The sequence below is a fragment of the Marmota flaviventris genome, chromosome 4 (genome assembly GCF_047511675.1).
Source record: "Marmota flaviventris isolate mMarFla1 chromosome 4, mMarFla1.hap1, whole genome shotgun sequence".
NCBI lineage: Eukaryota > Metazoa > Chordata > Mammalia > Rodentia > Sciuridae > Marmota > Marmota flaviventris.
The window spans coordinates 74,280,966-74,294,174 of record NC_092501.1 but is presented as its reverse complement, the minus strand read 5'-3'; the positions used below and the strand labels follow the sequence as shown (position 1 = coordinate 74,294,174).

Sequence of the window (13,209 nt, the reverse complement as noted above, 5' to 3'; positions counted from 1 at the left end):
GAAACCGCTTGACCCAACCATTTGGTTATGCAAATAAAAAGCAAAGAGTACAGATCTCTTAAATAACACGTGAAAAGCTGAGACTCTGAAAGTCTATTGTTCCTGTGATCAAGGCATTTTATTGGGGGAGGGCATTTTAGGCAGAGCTGCTTCTCTTGGCTCACATTTTCTGATGGGGACTGCCTCTTAGTGAAGTGTTAGACTACATCTGCATACACAGTCGCAGATCTCTGTGATAATGTGTGTTCTTGTTTGAGTGGTCCTTCAGAAGAGGTCAAGAACTGAGACCCAGAAGACCGAAGAAAAATGGTAATTCCCAGTCCCCTCTTCCCATGGGAGTGACAAGTTAGGAGGAGCTCAGTCCAAATTGTACTATCGATGCCCCCAATATGTAACACTTACAACCCAAACTTCTACCTCTAAGGAATGTACTGGCTTTACATTCTCCTGTAGGCAGATTCTAAGTCCCATTCCTAGGTTCTGATTTAATAGATTTGGGATAAGATCCAGGAATCTGCCTTTGTAACACATGCTTTGGGTGATTCTGCTGCTCACAGTTCATCTGTGTTCTGATATAGTTGGCACTGGGGTGTCAGGACACGACCACATCCTACAAATAGAGATGGGCACTTGCCCCAAGGAAAATGGAGCTGCCCTATATCAATCAGCCTAAGAAGGGCTGGGAAGGCTAGTCCTAGATAAGTGAAATGGGCTATTTGTTCCCTCTTGGTTTCATGTTCTTGGGTCTGGATTCCAGGTAACCTAGAAAGCTTGGAAATACTCCTGAGGGGTGAGGGAAGCTGCTTTCAGAGCTTGGAGATATGTTGGGGTTAGGCTGGCAATCATCCTGTGGTTGGTGCTTTTTGAGCATGATTGATTGTCCCTAAGCCTCCAGCCAGCTCTTGCTAACAGTTACAGCAACAACTGAGCTGTGACATGGAAAGATTTATTTTGCAAAGGCTGTGTCTACTCTTCAGGTGGAGGCAAAGCCCAGCAGGAAGGGTACTCCCAACATGAGCACAGCAGCAGTGGTGGCCTCAGAAGTCAGTAGCCCTGGAACATGCTAGAGGTGGGTCAAAACAGGCAGGCCACCCAGAGTGTGGGAGCACCCAGCCCCTACCACTTCTGTCCAGAGAAGGGGCACCTTGGAGGATGTGGATTTGTCCTTCGACCATGCAGAAGGATACTTCTGAGCAAATTTGGAGTTTTATGGGTAAATCTTTCACTTGTACCCATAAACCAAGAAGACAGGGCCAGACTTTGGGTTATACATATAAAAATCATTTACCTTTCTATACACATCTACTTGTTAAAATATACATTTATATTAGTGGGTCTTTTACTTTTACTGGGGATTGAATTCAGGGACATTCAACCACTGAGCCACATCCCCAGACCTATTTTGTATTTTATTTAGAGAAAAGGGCACTATGGAACTGTGATTTTTGAGGGAAGGAGTAAAATTGAGAGGGAGGGAAACCTCCCCAAGGACTATCAGATTTCAGCCTGTTCAATCTGCAGACACTTCTGATGGAGATTGATATAATATATCCAGGGCATAAATATGCGGCCTCAGTCAACCTCTAATACCAATGCAATCATACATTGAATGGGCAAAACTAGGTTAAGAACCATGGCTACAAATTTTTTATAAAGCACTCCTTTTTCCATTAACTTTTATTTTAAGCTTTGGAACTGCTCCAATATTGTATCACAAATTGTTCCCCAGATTCATTATGGTTTTTCAGGACTTTTAAGTCCTACGACTGACCTATACGACTTATCCTATACACATATGATCTGGTTACTCTAAGTTTCTCATAATTCCTCCAAGTAAATCATAGCTTTTACTCTTTTCTGCTCTTCTGGTTCTGCTTCCTCTTGGAATACCCATGCTATATTCTCTGGCTGACAGAAGCCTTCAGATCCCTAGAGGCTCATCTATCACACCCTCCTCATAGCCCTGCCTGCCCCTACTCCACCCCGACCTACAGCACCAGGTACAACCTTGCAGGTACTTCCTGCCACAAGCTGAAGATGCTGGTTTATTCCCTGCCACCTCTGCAAGAGCAGCTCAGCAATGAGGCACTCTCTTTTCTCCACCTTTGTGCTCTTGAAGAATAGAATCAAGTTCAGCAGCCTGTTGAGAAAATATCCAAAATAACATTAGTTGAAACCAGTTAGTGGTGAGAAGTTCTGAGGATTGATCTTATGAATCAGCTTGACCCGGGCACAGAGTGCCCAGATGTTTGGTCAAACATTGTTCTGGGTATGTCTGTGAGGGTGTTTCTGGATGAGATTAACACTCAAATCAGTGGACTCAGTAAAGCAAACTTCCTCCTCACCTGTGTGAGTGAGCCTCATTGGAGACCTGAATAGAACAAGAAGAGGGAAGAGAATTTGCTTTCTCTGCCAAATGTTCTCAGACTGGATTACTGGTCTTCTTGTACACTCAAACTGGAACTTATAGCACCAGTATTCCTGGCTCAGGCCTTCATATTCAGACTGAAACTACACCACTGACTCTCCTGGTTCTCCTGTTTGCAGATAGAAGATAATGAAACTATCTCTGCCTTTATAACTGTGGAAGCCAATGCCACATCAATATAGTTATAAAGACAGATACAGATATAGATGATATAAATATCTTTTTAAAAAATTTTTAAAATTGTAGTTGGACACATACATTTATTGATTGATTGATTGATTGATGTGGTGCTGAGGATCAAACCCAGCTCCTCGCACATGCTAGGCGAGCACTCTACTGGTGAGCCACAACCCCAGCCCTAGATGATATAAGTATCTTATTGGTTTGTTTCTCTCAAGAACACGGAATATGAAAGTCTAGAGTTCCTCAGTCTCCAGAGACCCTGATTCCATCTGACCCTCTGCTCTGGCATCTCAGCTTGGAGCCCTCTGGTTCATCATGGATACTGAGTTTTAGTCATCAGGTGTGTGTTGCAGGCAGCTAGAAAGAGGAAGGGACAAGAAGGGCTTGAAGGGCATGTTCCCTGTTTGTTTGTTTGTTTTGAGATAAGGTCTCATAATGTTGCCCAAGCTGGGCTCCAATTTGCAGTCCTTCAACCTCAGCTTCCTGGGTAGCTGGGATTACAGTTGTGCACCACCTTGCCTAGCTTACCCACTCCCTTTTAAGAATTCTCAGAAGCCCCACTTGATCCTCCACTCACATGGCTAAACCTACTTCCAAAGGAATTGGAGGTTAGAGATGTTCAGCTAAGTTGCAACGCACTGCTAAAACACCTTGTTAATAAAGTAGCTGGGCAGGATGGTGAATGGAAGGAGGCCAGCAGCCTCTGCCATCTGCAGGCTCTGGTAGGTGTTCACGGATTGTCTGCTACTGTATTAAAGGGGACCTGGTCATCATTGAGGGCTTATGATGCTGGTCTTAGGACAAACTGTTTTAGGTCTGGGAACATTTCTAGACAGTTCTAAAACCCTTCTCATCTTATCTCCCTCATGCTGCTGAAAAACCATCAAATCGCCCTAAGTAAAACTGAATTTAATGTTATCCCAGTAAAAATACCATCAGGACTTTTTGAAAATAAAACAAAACGATTATAGAGTTTGTATTGAAATATAGATAAGTAATAATAGCCAAAAAATAGAGTAGAAATCCAAACTTGATACACAAAGGAACATATCTTATGATAAAGGTTGAATCACTAGGGAAGAATATTCTTTCTAAATATTGTCAGAAAAATTGGAAAGCTATCTATAGGAAAGCTGGATTTATACCTACCCTTCTTCTGGAATAAATTTTAGATGAGTCAAATATTTAAGTGTGATAAATAAAATTATAAACTTGAAATTTTTATAAACTTGGAATAAAGAAGGCCTTTCTAATTATGAGTCAAAAAACCAAAGACATAATAGAATAAATGGATAAATTCAATTCCATAAGAATAAATATGGTTTTGTGTTTAAACAAAAAAAGAGAAATTGCCATCAAAAATTAAAATATCGGTCTGGGGTTGTGGCTCAGTTGTAGAGTGCTCACCTAGCACTCATGAGGCATCAGCACCACATAAAAATGAAATAAAGATATTGTGTCCACCTCCAACTAAAAAATAAATATTTTAAAAAATTAAAATACCTGTGGGAAAAAATATTTTCAACTCTTATTTTTAATCAATATAGTATTCCCACAAATCAATAAGAAGACTAACAGCCAACAGGAATAGAAAAGAAAGGCAAGGAAATAAATAGACCATTCACAGAAAAGAATACACAAATGGATCTTAAACACAGGAAAAAAGTGTTTAACTTCACTTATAATCAGATCAATGCAAATTGAAACTGAGATACTAAATCAAAAAGTGACAATACTCTCTGTTGGTGAGGATGTGGGAAACAAGCATTCCTGAGTCAGTAGGAGTGGTATAAGTTGATAAAATGTCTGCAGAGCCATCTAGCATTATTTGCCAAAAAATTTAAAGCATGTATCTCTTTTTTATAAGCATGTATCTCTTGATTAAGTATTATTCCCCTTAAGCGACTTATCCTAAAGCTCTACATCTACATATACTTATTTACATAGGAAAAAAGAAACTCTTTAGAGCCTGGCTTGTAATAATGAAAGGAAGCTGCCCTATATCCATGAACAAGAGACCAATTAAATAAACTCTGCTTCATTCATGCAATGAAGTCAACATGTCCAGTCAAAAGAATGAGAGACCTTTGGAGTATGGTTATGGAAAGATCTCCAAAATACATTGCTTTAAGTAAAAAGAAAAAAAAACCTGAGCATAGTAAAGTATATCTATATTATGTTACAGTTTATGCAAAAATGAGAAAGAACATATGTATATAAGCTAGATCTCTATAAAATATCAAAAAACAGGGAGTAGCTACCTCCAAAGAGGGAGACCTAGGGTGGCTGTGGGACAGCAATGAAAGGGAGACCTTTAACTCTACACCACTTTTATCTTTTAAGTTTGTGTTTAAATTTAAAATTGTACATATATTGCTATTAAAAAGTAATGTGAAAAATTAAGCATCTGGGTTTAGCTTGACAGAGAAACCAGATTCTAGCATAGCAGAGGGTCATTGAAGACATGAAGACCAAGAAGCAACTGAAAGAGTGTTGAACTAAAGAGAGAATTCAGTATTTGGAAAAAATATATATTCAAAATTCACTTGGCTCAAGAAAAGATGCTCAAACAGCTGTATAGTCACATGCAAAAAACTGAAGGTGGACCTCTACCTCATACCAGATACAAAAGTCAACTCAAAGTGGATGAAAGATCTATACATATAAGCCCAAACCATAAAACCCCTTAAAGAAACCTTAGGAGTAATCTTTATAATCTGATATTTGGCCATAGTTTTTTTTTTAGATATGACACCCAAAGTATAAGCAGTAAAAATAAAAATATATATATTGGACTTTATCAAAATGAAAAAAAAAAGACTTGTCCTTTGCTGGGAGCCATTAGCCAAGTAGGTATGACAATTTCCTTGCCAGCGTACCCCATGTTGCTTAGTGGAAGGACTCGTGGAAATAGGACATTTTGCAGTGACATTGCAGTTAGGTGACCTTGCTCAAGGACCAGGGCGGATCCGGGATTAGGGTGTTCCCGGTTTAGGATAATCGGGTTTAGGGCGTTCCAGGTTTAAGATTATTCCTGCTGGGAATAGGGCATATCCTGCTGCCTGAGTTCCCCTTGAGTTCTCACGGGATTCAGACAGTATTTTTTTGGGAGATAGAAGCCCAGTGGAGGTGGATTTGGGCAGAGAACGTGGATTTCCCCAGAACGTGTTTGTAGACGGCTGGTGTGAGTTCGGGAATAAAGAGTTGCTGTTTGAATCTACAAGCTGTGTGGTGGCTCGTGATTTTGTGCCCAGCCAGACTGCGGCATTTGTGCCCAGCCAGACTGTGGCAGTCCTTAAAAGGACATCATTAAGAAAGTAAAAACTCAAAAAATGTGAGAAAAATCTTGCAAATCATATTATCTGATAAAGTACTTGTATCTAGAATATAAAAAGAACATTTACAACTAAATAACAAAAAGACAAAACACAATTTTAATATGGGGAAAAGATCTGAATAGGTATTTCTTAAAAAAGAAAAAAAAAAAAAAATATATATATATATATATATATATATATTAGGCCCCATGAAAAGATGCTCAACTACATTAGTCAACAGAGAAATGCAGACAAGAATCACGATGACATACCATTTTACACCATTAAGATGACTTTTACCAAAAACAGTCAATGCTTTGGTTTGGTATGGTCTGAGTAACTCCCAGATTGAAGTCTTGTGTCCAGGGTGATGCTATTGGGAAGTGCTCTATAGAATCTTTGATAAGTGGAGTCTAATGAAGTCCTTAGATGACTGTATGTTTGCCCTCAGAAGGTACTCCTTGGTGGTTCTTTCAACTGCCCTTATAGAGATGTAATTGCTTGCTTCTGACACACACTCTTACCGTTGCCATACCATGTGCCATAAGGTGATGCAGTCAGAGGGTGGCCCTTGCCCAACCTGTGCTATGCTGTTTGGATTTTTAACCTCCAAAACTTGGGCTAAATAAACCTTTTCTCTAAGTATCTTAGTTACCTCAAGTATTTCATTGTAGTAATGCAAAACTGACAAATACAGTCAACACATGTTGTTGAGTCTGTGAAAAAAATCAGAACCCTTATACACTCATTGCTGGTGGGACTATTAATTGGGCAGCTATTTGGGAAATCAGTCTGGCAGTTCCTATAAAAGGAATATATACAATTACCATATGACCCAACAATTCTATTCCTAGTTATATGCCCAAGAGAAAAAGAAAATGTATTGATGCAAAAGGTTGTTCATAAATGCTTAAAGCAGCATTTATTTATAATAGCCAAAAGTTGGAAATAACCCAAATGTTCATCAACTGATGAACGAAAAAGCAAAATGTGGTGTCTCCTTACAATGGAATACTACTCTAGAACAAAAAGGAACAAATATCTGATACATGCAACAACAGGAATGAACCGTGAAAACATTATGGTAAGTCAAGGAAGCCAATTATAAAAGGCCACATATCATATGAATCCATTCATATTAAATGTCCAAATAGGCAAATATGCAGAGACAGAAAGTAATTTTATAGGGCTAACAGAAGGGGGACTCAGAGGTGATGGCTAAAGAATAAGGGATTCCTTTTTGATACCTAATCAGTGCATTAATACATGGATACGAGTTAACTCACTGGTAATTATAGGCGGATAGGTGTGGTTGGAAGAAGTAGGTCACTGGGGGCGTGACTTTGAAGTTTATATTTTGTTCTTGATGAGCAGGGCTCTCTCTGCTTCCTGGCTGTCATGTCCTGAGCTGCTTTCCTTTGCCATGCCCTTCCGCCATGATGTTCTGCCTCATTTTGGACCTAACGATAGAGTCGGCTGACTATAGACTGAACCTCTGAAATCATGGACTAAAATAAGCTTTTTCTCCTTTAGATTGTTCTTGTTAGGTCTTTTGGTCATAACAAAAAAACCTAACTAAAACAACCCATTTTTGTGTACTGGTTCCCAAATACATTAACAGTTTGTATGTAGTGAATGTACACACGTTTGCACAAGGAAAAATATATCAGAAAGAATGTTATTGCCAGAGTTATCCAAGAACAAATTAAAGAAATAGGAGAGCAGTAGAGAAACTTTCCTTTCTATTTTATATACTTCTATATAGTTTGAAATCTTTACAGTGAGCACAGGGAACTTTGTTAGTATACAATAAAAAATTGTCAAAGCCAAGAAGTGAACTCCTCTACTGTGATGTCTATCAATTATCAACCCTTGCCTATTATACATAAGCTGATGTGATCACCTGATGTGGCTAATGCCATTGAACCCTTGCAAGAGCCTTACACAGCCCCATGCAATGTTTTCTTCATATAGCAGATGAAGAAACTGAGCTTTAGTGGAGGTGAGGTACTTACTGAGGCTGGCACATTTAGGTAAAAAGTGGCCAAGCTTGCGGGTAGAGTCCATGTCCAAGCTTAGGACCCCAAGTCTAAATTTTCTTGTTCTATCCCCTTTAGTTGTTAGAATGGGGCTAGAGCTATTTTTGCAACTTTCTCAACACTAAACTTCTGGGATTCTACCTCAACAACAATAAACATAATCCAGCTATAGTACCCATATAAAACAAACCAGGTTCATGCAACTATTCCAAAAATGAACAAAATTTAAGCAAGAGCCTAAATAACACCAAAAGAGGCTCAGAGCAACTCCAAGAGTTGATTAATTCTTATTTTTAAAATATGACCATCTCCTAAATTATGGTGTTATATTGTGTGCATGTACAAATATGTAACCGTAAATCCCATCAATATGTACAACTAAAATTAACCAATAAAAAGTGTGGGGAAAAACTTAAATGTGCTAGTCTCAGGAGGCTGAGACAGAAGGATTGCAAGTTCAAAGCCAGCCTCAGCAACTTAGCAAGGCCCTAAGCAACTCAGCAAGAACTTGCCTCAAAATGAAATATAAAAAGGGTGGGTATGTGGCTCGGTGGTTAAATTTAATCCCAGTACACCCCCCAAAATGTGCCAGTCATTTAAATATTCACTCAGCATCACTGGGAAGATGGGTTAAATGAGTTCGATGCCTCAACTCACAATGGAAAAATATCCAAACTACTTGTTGATTGCTGTACTTTCTGAAGAAAGCAGCAGAGAAGCACTAAATCTAGGCAGCACAGTGGCATTTGAGTAGAGGTACTCTGGAAACTGTCTCTAAAGAGTCATCTATTCTCCCTTTTTCTGTAAAATGCTCCCAAAACATCCAATAGAACCTTACCGTTTTTAACTATTTTAATGTTTCTCTCAATTTGCTACAAACGTTAGCCCTTTATAAGAAGTTTCCAGGACTTTATAAGAAGGTTTCAGTGCTTTGAAGTTAGAGGTGTTTCTGGATGTATTTCCCAAATATTGGCCCATCTTGTGGGTCTTTCCACAACCACCTTCTCCCCCGTACATCCTGAGGTCACACCCACAGTTTCAGCTCTAACTTCCCGAGATCTTTCTCTAGCCCTGACTCCTTTGTAAAGCACAAAATTCCAAATCTCAATGGCCAAGTCAGGAAATTTTCCTCTTCAAATGGGTTAGGCCCACTGCAATTGGCTTCAAGAAATAAAAAATATATTGATTAGTATAACTGAAAAGTCCAGTTTCTAGCATAACTGAACACAAGAGATCAATAAGCAATAGCAGGGCTCTGTCTCCGCTGCTTGTTTGCTGTCCTCAGCATTGACTTTGTTCTCAGGCAAGCTCACCCCAAGTAGTGACAAGACAGCCACCAGCAGGCCCAGGCTGACATTTCACTGGCTGAGAAACCTGAATAGAAAGAATAGCTTTTCTTCCCAAGAGTGCCAATAAAAGCACAGCCTGATTTTTATCAGCTCAGATTGGATCAGTCCTGTGTCCACTTAAGACCAATCTCTGTGACCTGAGTTGGCCAGGTCTGAACCACATGTTCACTTCTGGGGTAGAGAGGATGGAAACTCAATCCTATTAGAACCAACAGAATTGATAGTGGGAAAGGAATTAGTTTTCCAGGAGAAAATGAATGGTGGATCTGTTTCCAGAGTAAGAAAGAAGAGAGGCTGAGTAGCCACAAACAACAGTTGACTCACAGACGACTCATAGTAAAACCAATACATCTTCTCTCCAATGCTCTTTTTCCCAACTACAACCCCCACATTAATTAAAGTTATGATCAATGATCTACCTAGTTTGGAAAGTTGGGGACAGCCACAATTACTCCTTTACCATATTATTCCTCCTGAAAGATCACCAATCTGTCCTTCCCTCAATGTTTTAGCCAGCTTTCCATCACAATATCAAATAGGCAAGATAATCAGCTCACAAAGAGAAAGGGTTTATTTGGGCTCACAATTTTGGAGCTGTAGGCTCTGATCAATTGGCCTCATTGCTTTTAGGCCTGTGGCAAGGCAGCACACCGTGGTGAGGGTGCGTGACAGAGCCAATCATTCATCTCAAGGCCAGAGAACAAAAGAAAGGAGGAGAAAGGGACTTTGGTCCCACATCCCCAATGACTAGAACACCTGCCACTAAGCTCCACCTCTTAAAGGCTTAATTACCTTCCATACCTTCCAATAACACCTCTGTAGGGTTCAAGCCCTTAATAAATGGACCTTTAAAAGTCACTTCAGATCCAAACTACAGCACTTGATAATACCATGCTTCTGCACTAGGTTGGAATTGCAACATCTCCTACCTGAACTATTTCACTCAATTCCTAGCTTGTGATTCAGTCTCTGTGGTCTCTTGTGAACCACTCTCCACAGGATTGCTAAAATAATCTTTTTTAGCTTCCTGTCATCATGTTATATGTGGAGACCTCCTCACATTATGCATCTTGGTAGAAGCAGAGTCTTGAGTGACAGGAGCAAATGGCCTACTTGGTCAGTTGGGTGCACCTGCCCTACACCTTGTCTTTGGGACTTGTGGCATGAGGACAATGAAAGAATGGATGATGCAATCTGTGATTCTGGCAGTGACAGTTATGCTTGGTTTCTGGGTGTAGCCTGGGAAAGCATACCAACCATGCATGCTATGACCTTGATGTCCCACCATGGTCCATGGTGCAAGCTGCCATGTTTGACCTTGATAGTCATGTCTGTAGGCTCATCCCAGGCCTGACTTTGTGGTGTGACTTGGGCTGTCCCTCTGGCTTCAGAGCTTCTCCTTGTCCCTGTCTCTTATTCAGCTTCTTTCTCCAGATTTCTTGGTAATTGATTCTCCTGGTTTCCTTTCAAACAACTCCCTTTTGACCTGTCTCAGCCAGAGTCAACTTTAATGCCCACAATGATAGACCTTGACCAAGACATCCCTAAGTGGCTTTAGAATCAGGTCTAAACTCTTCAGTTGGCTATAAAGAAAGGACTCTTTATGATCTGGCTTCACTGGCCCACTGCCCACCCCACAGTTCTAAGAGACCAGCAACTGGACCCTATACATGTACAGGTCTTTGCCCTCCCATCATCCCAGCTTCACCAGGTAAGATGCTGCCCAACTCAAACTTCTCTTGGTGTCATCTTTCTTCAGCCTATCTCCCCCAACAGAATGGTGGGCTCCTCCTCTGGTCTCCTGCAGCCCTCATGCTACATAGGCTGAGTGAATGCCTACCACTTTGCATTTGTGTGTCTATCTCCTGGGAGGGTCAGAGAGCACCTCAAAGCAGCATTCAAGTCATCTTTTACATCCTTGTGCCTCTTCCCCAGAGCCTATCACAGCATGTGTTGCCTATCAATTCTCCACAATCAAATGGATCAACACCTGAAGGCAATCAATATTCCACCTTGCTGGCCTGAACAGATACCCTATACTTGCTTGAGGGGCAGCAGGCATTCTTGATTCAAAAAGCATGTTGGGAAGTGTCTAAATGCCTTGGGGGGAGAGTGTGTAGTTCACATTGTTGCTTACAGCTTCTCAGTATCTTCCTTGGGGATCTGATGACCCGTTGGAAGAAACTGCCCCCATTGGGTCCTGCTAGCTGGAAAATCTCTGTGATTGTGGTATGGGGAGACTCGGTTCTATCCTTTGACCACTGTGGTGGACAGTGGTGTACTCAGTGTACATGGTCCCTGGGACTCCATGCCCAGCTCTGCTGCTGCTGAGACTCGTGTCTGGCCAATCAAAGCACCACCTTCCCCAGGCCATAACTTTTCTTAGGTTAGAATGAATTAAATTTCCTATTATTTAGAACCGAAATGTTTTTCACTAAATCCATCACTAAACACAACAGTGGGTGCTCAGCAAGATGAAATCATCTGGTACCCAGAGCAAAGTGCAGATCCCGGGCCACTTTTCACACAGAAACTGGGGCAGCTCCCTGCAGCTCCAGGCACATCCTGCTCCAGTCTGGAACTTGAATCAATCACCTACTCCTATAGGAGCTATGGCCATTCCCCTCATTTCCGGGCACCTCCAGATAAGTCCACTCTCTCACGGCCTCTGTACACAGAGCAGAATTTGTAGAAGACCCTCCAGGGAGAAAAGAGAAGGCTTTTCTATTCCATACTCACAGCAAATGCTCTAAAAGTGTTTCCCAGAACACCAGAACTTATTCCTCTTATTTAACTGTAACTTCATACTCACTGACAAACCCAAAGGATAAATGTAATTAACAATAATGTACTGCGTATTTCAAAATAGTTAAGTGACAAGATTTTAAATCCTCTCATCACAAAGAAATTACAAAAGTTTGAGGTGATGGATATATTAATTAGCTTGGTTGGATCATTTCACAATGTATATATATATACATCACCATGCCCATAAGTATGTGCCATTATTATGTGTCAATTAAAAGTAAAAAAAAAAAATTAAAGAAAAAAGTCTTCCTTGGATTCATCCTACCCCCGAGGGTCTTTTCTGTCTCATCCACCCAGTCTAGCCCTTCCCTGCTCCCCATATGTCCTCAGCCTCCCCCTTCCCTCAGTTTTCTCTTCAGTCAGCTCCTCCCCTTGACTCCATTCCAGGGAACATAGGCCACAGTTCTGGAAGCTGTTGCCTGTTTTGACTGAGGTAACCATGCCAAGCTCTTCATATACAATCATGAATTCTCTATAACCTGTGAGCAACAAGCTTTATTATCTGGGCTTTTTAAAAAGCTGACATGTGCATGTTTGTGGGGGTGCTGTGTGATGTTTTAGTCCAATTATGCATTGTGTATTTATCAACTCAGGACACTTAGGTTACCCATCATCTCAAACTCTTTATCATTTCTTTGTGATGAAAACAAATTTCTCTCTTGTAGCTATGTTGATTGTATGAGACAAACAGTAGCTCAACAGTGAAGGCAACAGCCCACAGGCCCAAGGCTAGCTAGGGGGAGAGACAGGGCTCAAATCCTGGTCTCTGTGGCCCAGACTGAGCAGAGAAAATGGCTCCTGTAGGGGGTTGCTGGTAAACAAGGGAGAAAGCAGCAGAGGTGGCTGAGAACACTTGGACTCACTTAATTAGAAGTAGAAAAGGTGTTAGAACATGTTAGGGCTTTTGGCAAAGGAAAAAAGTATATGTTGTGAAGGTTTTCCTGAGAAAAAATGATTGTAGCTATGATATGTTTGGGAAAATAGCTCCCTTTCCTATATGTTGCTCAGTTTGCCACAGCAACTGTTGCTGTTTTCACACTTGCATGTTGTAGGAGTCCCGACCCCACCCAGCACAGATGGCTGCC

At 40.8% G+C, this 13,209-nt stretch overlaps 1 protein-coding gene across 1 annotated transcript in view; it reads left to right on the top strand.

The window, feature by feature from the left end:
• C4H10orf53 (chromosome 4 C10orf53 homolog) overlaps window positions 1-9,522 on the top strand; it is a 30,882-nt gene extending 21,360 nt beyond the window's left edge. Inside the window, 2 exon segments of the mRNA XM_027947879.2 lie at window positions 9,271-9,343; window positions 9,345-9,522. Of these exon segments, the coding sequence (XP_027803680.2) occupies window positions 9,271-9,343; window positions 9,345-9,522 (251 nt within the window).
• The last annotated feature ends 3,687 nt before the right edge of the window (window positions 9,523-13,209 follow it).